We start from the raw sequence: 9,777 nt of genomic DNA, 5'->3' as shown, positions 1-9,777 counted from the left end.
ATCACAAAAATGTCTGAAAAACTATTCTCTCAGTTCTCTCTCACGTGGTCGTCATGTGGCGACCGAGTCCGAAACTCCAATTTGTCCCCCCTCAATCAAAATATAATACTCCTCATATTCATATATCTCACAATTTTGTTGCTACAATAAAAACTTGTCTATTTGTATTTTGTTATCACGCTTGACCTCATAAATTGGCGTACTAGTTTTGAAGTTTCGGGATTGATTAATAAACATAACCACATTATATGTCACGTACGTTGGCATTTGGCAATTTATACGTAAAAAGAATACAAAGTTACAAACCTCTCAGTGCACTACTACAGTACTACTCATTCATCAGCAATGTCACGTGACTCTCACGTGCATATACCTACATTACAGGAAAACTGCGGCTGTGTAGTTTTTTTGACTTCAACCGTCAGACAAAATAAAAACATAATCGAATAAAGAAATTAAAAAACAATACTAGATCTGGAAAAACGACGTCGCATCAGTCATCGGAGTCATCGTTTCCGCCGAAGATGGAGAAGCGGTTGTAGAGTAAGAACAAGATCAGTACGAGGAACAAAGCAACACCGACGGGAGATCCACTAACACGGTGAATCGACTCAGGTTCTCCGGTGGAGAAAATGGCCGATACGAAAGAACCACGTTCCGACGAGAGAAACTGGATGACGAGGAGAAGGACGATGGGAAGCAAGAGAAGTCCCACCGGACTTAAAAGCTCTGCGATCGCATCTGTAATGGCTTCACCACCGTCTCCGATGAAGAACGGAACGAGTACAACCAATGCTACAACGACGGCGAGTATGATTCCGTGTGGCGCAGATCCACCACCTCCTCCTCCTACAACGCCTTGTCGATCTTGATACATTGTTAATAACTAGTCACTGAGTTTGTTTTTGAATCGACGCAGAGTGAGTTTTGTTTTTTTTTGCTTTTTCTCTCTTCTCTTTTTTCCTTTCGGGGTTATAGATTTGTAAAATTTGGTTTGTTTGTTGTTTGCTTTAAAAAAAATATATATATCAAACTTTAAAGGCATAGTAAGAGAAGTGGCAAATTGGTTTTGAGTTTACCTCAAAATTGGTCACATAAGAATGGCTAAAGCCCAACCCAATAAGCGAATAACACATCAATGGTCTCAATAAGAGACTATTTGTTGGTACAGTGTATTGATTAAGTTGTTGCTACTTTGCACCAAAAAAAAAAAATAATAATTAAGTTGTTTCTACATATTTTGTTGTTGTGTGTACATGAACAATTGAACATCACGATCCACTGATAACTTTACCAAGAATATATATATGCGAAAACAATGATCATAATTGAAAAGAAAAAAAATTGATCATATATATTGTAACTCTCACATATTAATTGGTATTCGGTTCGAAGTTGAACAATGTTAACTTAATTAATCGAATCTTAACCAATTATGAATGTCAACAGAACATAAAAAACCCGAATTTAAACAAGATCCAATCCATATATGTATATGAGATATAACTTTCATCAATCACAATTCACACCAACACAAAGTACATAAGAGTTAAGAACCAATTTGGATAAGGGTCCAAAAATTCCTTGTTAGGAAAAGAAATGCTAGCAGTAGCTGTTTTGATGCGAGAAATAACATATTCCTTTGACCGCACATCACCACTAAGAAGATCCAATATTATAGAAGAATGTTTTAAAGCTTTGATATAACCACTTGTAACCTAATCTCGGGTGAGGCATTCATTCTTTAAAAAATCTACATTTCTCAATAAATGTAAAGTAAAGGGTATCGCCATGCTTTCTTGATCTGTGATTTCTGTCTGCTTAACCCTTATTTAATTAATAATAAACAATTGATCAACACGATGATGTAAATTCTAGTGATTGAGTTTTATGTTTTAATCGATTTGTTTTTTGCTTTTTCTCTCTTCTCTTTTATTTTTGGAGTTATAGAAGGATTTGTATAATTTGGTTTGTTTAGCTGTTTGCTTTTTTTTTAATAATAATTATTATAATGGTAATGAGGGACGCGTTTGTCTTTTGAAAAAAAGTTTAAAGCATTTCTCATACATTTTTATTATTATTTTAACAATTTTTAACTAAATTTCATCGAAATTCCTACATTATTTACATGTAATATTTTTTTTAAAAGCAGTTTTTTACAATATGTTGTTATGAAAAAAAAATGATCATATATATTGTAACTCTCACATATTAATTGGTATTGCGTTCGAAGTTGAACAATGTAAACTTAATTAATCGAATCTTAACCAACTCTGAATGTCAACCGAACATAACAAACCCGAATTTAATCAAGAGCCAATCCCATTTGTATATGGGATATAGCTTTCATGAATCAAAATTCACACCAACACAAAGGACATAAGAGTTAAGAACCAATATGTTGGATTGCTGAGGGAAAAGAGCTCTTTGACCTTATTTTTAAATTTTATTTGTCCTCTTTATATATTTTCCAAAGCTCATAATTTCTTGGTTCTCCGTGACAGAAAATTCTCAAACTCTTCCTTCTTTTTCTTGGGGTCCAATCTTTTTTATTAGTATTTTCGTAGAACCTCAAAGCAAAATAACCTAACCATCTTACATAAGTTCCAAACCTTACGGCTTACGCCGGTGTAAGTTGTGAAAGTTGATTAGTAGTCCACGTCCCACCTAGTGTATAAGTTTAAAATCATTGATGGACATTAATGTTCATAATTAACGTGGTTGAGCTGAGATATCTAAACTTAATTACTTTCATCAACCGTCCTCTTCCACTACTCACACAAATCGTAGCCCTCCTTTTACTAATTCTTTCGTAATGCTGTTTTTCAACATGTATAAAATAGTATTCTATTAAAACCTTTCATATATGGCTTACTTTAACGTGATAATTAATTGAAATAGTCATTTTACACATGTATAGTATAACTTAATGAGACGAAGGCTGGGAAGTGAAATACTATAAATTACGTATATGAATCATATGGTTAATAAAAGTTAGGATCTTTTATCTTGCGTTTTCCTCAAACACACGCAACACACTTGACTTTTGTTTGTAAGTGTCCTTTCGACAGCAAAAGATTACAAAGTAGGACCAATCATTTTCTTTTTTCTCTAGAGTTTGGCTGGTTCCTTCACGAGACTACATTTTTGTTACACATCCTCTCTCTCTTTAATCTCCAACTTTGCTTCCTCTCTCATCTTATCCCATAAAACCATCGTAACTTGTGTGCAACAGAGTATGTGACAATGGCTAACCTTTCATCTTCCCAATCGAGTTTTATCTCATGTAATGAGAATTCTTCTCTTGATTCGATTGTAGTTTCGATCAACGACTACATCTTTAGCCTCATATCAGACCTCGAAGCATGGATGTCGCTTAAGCATAAATGCATCACATGGCTGAGCATTGAAGAAGATGATACTCTCTTTGAATTCTCTTCCGAACACTCTGCTCTCTCGAATCTCTATTGGGGAATCGATAGCATCGAAGCTTCTATACAACAGCCCGAATGCTCAGAAGAGAAGACGTCTCGTCTGAAAAACTCAGAGAGAATGCTTCAAATGCCTGCGTTGCTTGACGAACAAGGGACCACCACTTCAGGTGTTCCAAACACAGTCTTGGTTGCTTTCTCTTACTTCTACCTCTCTATTGTAAGCTATCTCCAAGGTGATTCCTTGCAGACCACATTGCATTTTCTCCAGTCGGTTTTGGTCTCGCCGGAGATTGTAAGAACAGGCATTGCCCCTGAACTCTGCGAGAGCATCTTCTTCACTCCTGGTGTGTACAAGTCAGATGAAGAGATCAGAGAGATTGCAAGGAAGTATAAATACAGAGCAACTTATTACCAGGTTATGTACTATGGAGAAACTCATCAGCCACCAAGTGAATGTACAGAGAAACCGCTTCCAAGGCAGAAGAGATATGGGTAAGAAGGATTCAATTCTTATCATCAAAATAGATTACTTCTGTTTGTCTTTATGTCTATTTGCTTCATATCCTAACCCTCTACACATGAACAGGCAAGAAATATTTGCGGCTAATACACATTCAGTTGCAGAGAAGCTAGAGTTGTCAGAAACCTGTGAGGTAAGTTTACTAATGACAAAGACATGCTTTTGGAGATTATCAGTGATATTTAATCATTAAAATTGGGTAAAAGAGTAACAATTACCTTCTTTCACTTCTTGGTCTCCATCTTGAAGAAGTTACTGCAGTACCAGAATCACCTCCACAGTAATGATTTGCAAGAGGATGAATTTAATGAAATCTTCAAGAAAATCAAAGCATCAAGGAAGATTGAAAAATCTGCAAACAACTTCCAAGGTTCTCCATGTTTGGATTGGAACCTGCAGGAAGATTACAATCCAGAGCTTGGAAGAAGTACAAGAGTCAGGTCCCTTAATGAATTCTTGAACGAGTCTCACCTAGATACGTCAAGTTCAAAATGCGATAATAGAGAAGACATTGGCACGGTGAACTTCTCTAAACCAAACACTTTCATTGCTTTAAATTTCAGAGAATGAAAAATTAACATCTTCCAAATATATGTATTGTGAATCAGGACACATTAGCCAACATCTTCTGTGTTTCCCAACAACAAGCTCACAAGGAAGCATATAATGAGGACACATTAGTCAAAAGATCCCACAGTTTGATCGGTAAGTTTAACCGTTCCATCATTGATATTCAGGCTCAACAATCAAATACAACTTGGAATAACCACTTAGAAGATGCGTCTTCTCTGAGGCAACTAGAGTTGGAAGAAATTTCAATATTTGGACACAAAGGGTCCATAACTTTTGAAGGGATGAGGAGAAATTTGCAAAACAAAAAACGAGGAAATGGACTTGAGACGCATTCTAGAAGAGCTCCGACAATGGATTTATGGAAGAACCTTCAGAGCTTGATAAAGGAAGTGTTAGGGAATGCAGATGAGAAATATGTCTCAGAGGTTACAATGATTTATCAAATGCTGAACAGGAAAGAAGGATTCAAGTACAGCATGCTAAAAGATGTCATTCTGGATCAGCTGTTTATGGCTATTTCTAGTTCCGAGGAGAAAACTGTGATAAAGGCATCGATGACTGCTCTAACCAAGATCATATCAGTCAATAGGACAGCTCTTGAGGAGGTCAAGAGGAAGGGTTTAAATTTAAGTCACTTAGCAAATGCCCTGAAGCAAAATGTGCAAGAAGCGGCTATTCTCATCTACCTGATAAAGCCATCTCCAACAGAAATAAAGAGTCTTGAGCTTTTACCAGCTCTTGTAGATGTTGTTGCATCCACTTCTTCTTATTCTTCTTGTTACACATTTAGACCTTCACCTCCTCTTTTGACGCCGCCTGCTGCATCATTGATGATAATTAAAGTTCTTGTTACTGCTTTTGATCATGCCACAAACACAATGCACTTGGCTGCAATCAGCTCACCTTCTGTTCTTTGTGGACTTCTTGATGTTGCTAAGAGTGGAAGCTCAGGGGAATTCATCTCCTTGGCTACTATTTTAGTAAAATGCATGCAGTTTGATGGACTTAACAGGAAGTATATCTATCAGCATACTCGAGTGGCTCCTTTTGCGCATCTCCTGCAGAGCCAAGACAGAGAAGAAATTTTCACTGCTCTTCAATTTCTTCAAGAGGTCCTGAAGATACCAAGGTATACATATCTCAACAAATACAATTCTCTTTTTATCTACCAGTCACACTTTTCCATATGACATACTTGTAATTTCAGGTCGTCAGCAATTAAGATTCTGCAACAGATGAAAAAGGAAGGAAGTTTTGACATTAAGGATACATTATTGCAGTGTATTAAACAATTGCAGGGTGATCACAAACTCTTCGCAGCAGATATATTGCTTCAGTTGAATGCACTGGTTAGTACTGAATGTTAAAAAAAAAACTTATGTTGTTGATTCCATCTCTAGGTAAATAATTATATTCTCTACAGGATTCCCCACCTGAGAATAAAAAGTACAGAAATGAAGCTACCAGAGCTCTGCTTGATGCAGTTACATATAGTGAAGTTCCAAATATGCAGCTGTTATCAACATTCATTCTTTCGAATATCGGTGGAACTTATTCATGGACGGGAGAACAGTATACTGCTGCTTGGTTAATGAAAAGAGGAGGTCTAACTTCTATGTCACACATGAATATGATAAGAAACATCAACTGGTCAGATGATTGCTTACAGGAAATTTTTTTAACTTTATCATTCTAATAGAATAGCCAAGCCAAAAAGAGTGACTTATGGAAAGGTTTATTACTTTTTCAGGATCCAGGAATAGATGGATGGTGTTGTAAAATAGCAAGAAGGATTATTGATACAGGCAAAGCCACGTTTTGTGGTTTACAAGAAGGGTTAAAGAGTAAAAACAGGAGTGTTTCGAAGGCATGTCTTATAGCCATTACATGGCTCAGTATAGAGATTTCAAAAGGTCCAAATAGTTTGAAGTACTCAGCATGTGAAGTCTTACTTGATGAGATATCACAGTTTCTACACCCTGGTTTGGAGCTTGAAGAAAGACTTCTTGCTTGTATATGCATCTACAATTTTAGCTCTGGCAAAGGTGAATTTCTTAACTGTAAAGTGAAATAATGGTTCATATGAAAACTAAAGCATGTAACTGTAAGTTTTATACTAAAGTGTAGTTGTCACACAGGAATCCACAAACTAGTAAATTTCTCGGAAGGAGTTAGAGAGTCTTTGAGACGTCTTTCACAAGTGACTTGGATGGCAGACGAATTGCATAAAGCAACATATTATTTATTCAGCAAAACTGTAAGTTTTTCTTCACCTGCATATATATCATTACAATCTCTACCAACCACAAGTTAAACCAACCCTGTTAACAGAATCATAGTCAGTCTTAGGTCACACATGAACTCATAATTCAAAATTTCGATATTGATATATAGGACCAGCGCATATCTTGTGTTCATACACAAACCATAGAAATACATCAATCTGGCAGTGGAGCTGTAACAGCTCTCATCTACCATAAAGGCTTGCTCTTTAGTGGATACTCAGATGGTTCAATCAGGGTATGTATTTATACTTTCAATAGTATTGAATAGGAAGAAAAATGTTTAAAAGAAACCTTATCCTTGAGCATACAAACTTATATATCAGGTGTGGAATGTGAATAAGAAAGTAGCTACGCTATTATGGGACATCAAGGAGCACAAAAGCACCGTAACATGCTTTTCACTCTCTGAATCAGGAGAGAGTGTCTTAAGTGGATCTGCAGATAAAACCATCAGGGTATGATAATCATTCAACTCTTTCAGGAAACATCACTAGGATCAGGAGAAAACTAAATTTTCTGAAAGTGTATATCCTTGTTATTTATATAGGTATGGCAGATAGCTAAAGGAAAACTGGAATGTGCTGAAGTCATAAAAACAAAAGATTCAATAAGGAGATTGGAAGCATACGGAAATATGATAATTGTCATAACCAAAGGGCACAAGATAAAGGTAGATGTCTCTCAGAGGCTATTTACATTAGTAATATCATATAATAATCTCCAACTCTAAAAAATAAAAACTCAGAGGCTACTAATCTTCTACAGCTGCTTGATTCATCAAGAATATCTCAAAGTATCTTCAAAGGTAAAGGTATGAAGAGTATGGTAGCATCCCAAGGAAAGATTTATATAGGATGTATAGATACAAGCATACAGGTATGTGTGTGGTTGTCTTTCACCCAAACAATAGTGAATTATAAAGACACACAGAGTAACATAGCTGTTTCAGGAATTAATCCTAACAAATAAACGGGAGAAAGAAATTAAAGCACCGACGAGGAGCTGGAGACTTCAAAACAAGCCTATCAATTCAGTGGTTGTGTACAAAGATATGTTATATAGCTCAAGCACACATGTTGAGATGTCTAATATAAAGGTAAAACCAAAAAACTACATTTAACAGTTTTCACAATGTGATAGACTAAAGCGAGTGACGTAAACAAAAAATGGTTTACAGGATTTGAGAAGGAATTATGATCCCCAAATGTCAATACCAGCAGAAAAGGGGTCTAATATAGTAGCAATGGGTGTTGTTGAAGACTTTATCTACCTGAATCGAAGTTCATCCGCAAACACTCTTCAGGTAATTCTTTTTTTTTTTTTTTTTTTTTTTTGCAAAATTAAAACATTTCCTAGACCAAGACCTAATCAAATGGGCAGAGAGATAGGCCTATACTTGCTTATTTTCCTACATTGTTATCATCACTATTCTATCTAATATATTAAGTAAAATCATATGGTTTATGAAAACAAGATTTGGTTGAGAAGGACACAACAGAAAGTGGGAAGATTATCAGCAGGAAGCAAGATAACAAGCCTCCTTACTGCTAATGATATTGTTTTTTGCGGTACAGAAGCTGGATTTATTAAGGTGAATAATACACACAAGCTATAAACCATTTTAATTGTATATAACCACTTAGAAGATCGAGACTAATATCTTAGGACAAAACAGGGATGGATTCCGTTATAAAGAGCAGTGAGGACGAGTATCTGAGGTAACCATTACAATTTGAACAATCAGCTCAAAGTTATGATATGATACATGAAGAAGTAAATATACACAGCTTAAACTAGAGTGAAGTGAAGCTGCCCTATGTGATACTTGTACATGTGTTACATAGCATTATATGTAAGATTTAGTTGAGTAGTCCATTCACTTCTGTGTAGATAGTGATTTTGTAAAGAAGATCATGCTTTCTGACCAAAAAAAAAAGATCATGCTTTAACAAGGACGGAGTACTAAAAAGACATTATTAGTAACACGAAAGACAATAATTACTGTGGGATGGAATCAGACTAATAAGGAGTAAAAGTTAGACTCAGAGATCTTAAGAGGTCCTACATTCTGATATAAAGATGCTTAATAAAAAAAAAATTATCACAGCGAAAATTTGATAGTATTCACATGGTCACGTCTGAAGAATCTATTTACGCAGATTTTTGGAATATGCATGAGAAGTCCAAAACTTGGTCCCCACGAAGAAAATAAAATTCATATTTTTGTTGTAATATGATGAATAGAGTTAAGTCAGAAGGCAGCCTTTTTTTTTGCCTTCTGTCTCTTTGCAGAATTGTTAGTCTTTATTTCATCTCTTGGACCCGCTTTTGATGTCCTTGTCCCGACCATCTCTTCCACACATTATATATCATCTGATTATCAATCTCAATTTATTATTGTATCTTAAACAGTTATGAATATATGATATGAATATACTGATATATCATATAGATTCATAACAGATTTGTTATGTCTTGATCGACTTGACGTTTCAATGTTTTTTTCTTCCCTCTTATATTTATGTGAAACAAATACATAACCTATGGTTTTGTCGGACAGCAACCTCACTCAATATGTTGGCCTTGCATAAATGTAATAAGAGATTAGCTGGTTGGTGACGATGAATTGATGATCATGATGATAGTTTTTTAGAGAGATATTGTTGACTTCTTGTTGTTGCATGTCTTTACTCAAAGTTTGTGGGGCTCAAACACACAAAGAAGATAAAACTAATGAGACTATTAGCATCATAATGCATGTGCAAAGGCATGTGCCTTTTGATTCCTCTCATTTAACAACTTCAAACTCCTTAAACCTGTTGACTGCTTTTTTTCAAGTGGGCTTTGAAACTATTATAATAGTAGTATAATTAACAAATCTGGTTTACCATCACAGTGACACCACAAGACAAATAGTCTTGGGAGAATTAGACAATGTGTATTTTACTATTTTATATATAATCAT

General features: G+C 35.4%; 2 protein-coding genes across 6 annotated transcripts; one reads left to right on the top strand and one right to left on the bottom strand.

Annotated features, from left to right (window-relative positions):
• Positions 1 to 244: 244 nt before the first annotated feature.
• Positions 245 to 1,003, bottom strand: LOC104764396 (uncharacterized). Its single transcript, XM_010487916.2, has one exon. The coding sequence runs from the start codon at positions 875 to 877 to the stop codon at positions 494 to 496; it is 384 nt and encodes a 127-aa protein (XP_010486218.1). The 5' UTR covers positions 878 to 1,003; the 3' UTR covers positions 245 to 493.
• Positions 1,004 to 3,113: 2,110 nt separating this feature from the next.
• On the top strand, positions 3,114 to 9,308 carry LOC104764395 (putative E3 ubiquitin-protein ligase LIN-1). 5 transcript variants are annotated; one of them, XM_087502079.1, is made up of 17 exons: positions 3,114 to 3,926; positions 4,021 to 4,087; positions 4,204 to 4,473; positions 4,563 to 5,656; positions 5,735 to 5,876; positions 5,951 to 6,198; positions 6,280 to 6,572; positions 6,666 to 6,784; positions 6,922 to 7,047; positions 7,136 to 7,267; positions 7,360 to 7,482; positions 7,578 to 7,688; positions 7,762 to 7,908; positions 7,990 to 8,115; positions 8,287 to 8,403; positions 8,488 to 8,530; positions 8,972 to 9,308. In XM_087502079.1, the coding sequence occupies exons 1-16, from the start codon at positions 3,247 to 3,249 to the stop codon at positions 8,503 to 8,505; spliced, it is 3,813 nt and encodes a 1,270-aa protein (XP_087358205.1). In that variant the 5' UTR covers positions 3,114 to 3,246; the 3' UTR covers positions 8,506 to 8,530; positions 8,972 to 9,308. The 5 variants fall into 5 exon arrangements, 3 of the variants coding, with proteins under 3 accessions (XP_087358205.1, XP_087358204.1, XP_087358207.1); XR_015591119.1 differs by lacking the exon at positions 8,972 to 9,308 and having other exon boundaries at positions 5,951 to 6,177; positions 6,278 to 6,572; positions 8,488 to 8,764; XM_087502078.1 differs by lacking the exon at positions 8,972 to 9,308 and having other exon boundaries at positions 8,488 to 8,764.
• Positions 9,309 to 9,777: the final 469 nt, after the last annotated feature.

Source organism: Camelina sativa, chromosome 19, assembly GCF_030686135.1.
Source record: "Camelina sativa cultivar CO46 ecotype springtype chromosome 19, ASM3068613v1".
NCBI classification, from domain to species: Eukaryota; Viridiplantae; Streptophyta; class Magnoliopsida; order Brassicales; family Brassicaceae; genus Camelina; species Camelina sativa.
Note: the sequence above shows the minus strand (reverse complement) of the source record. Positions and strands in the feature narration are given on the sequence as shown.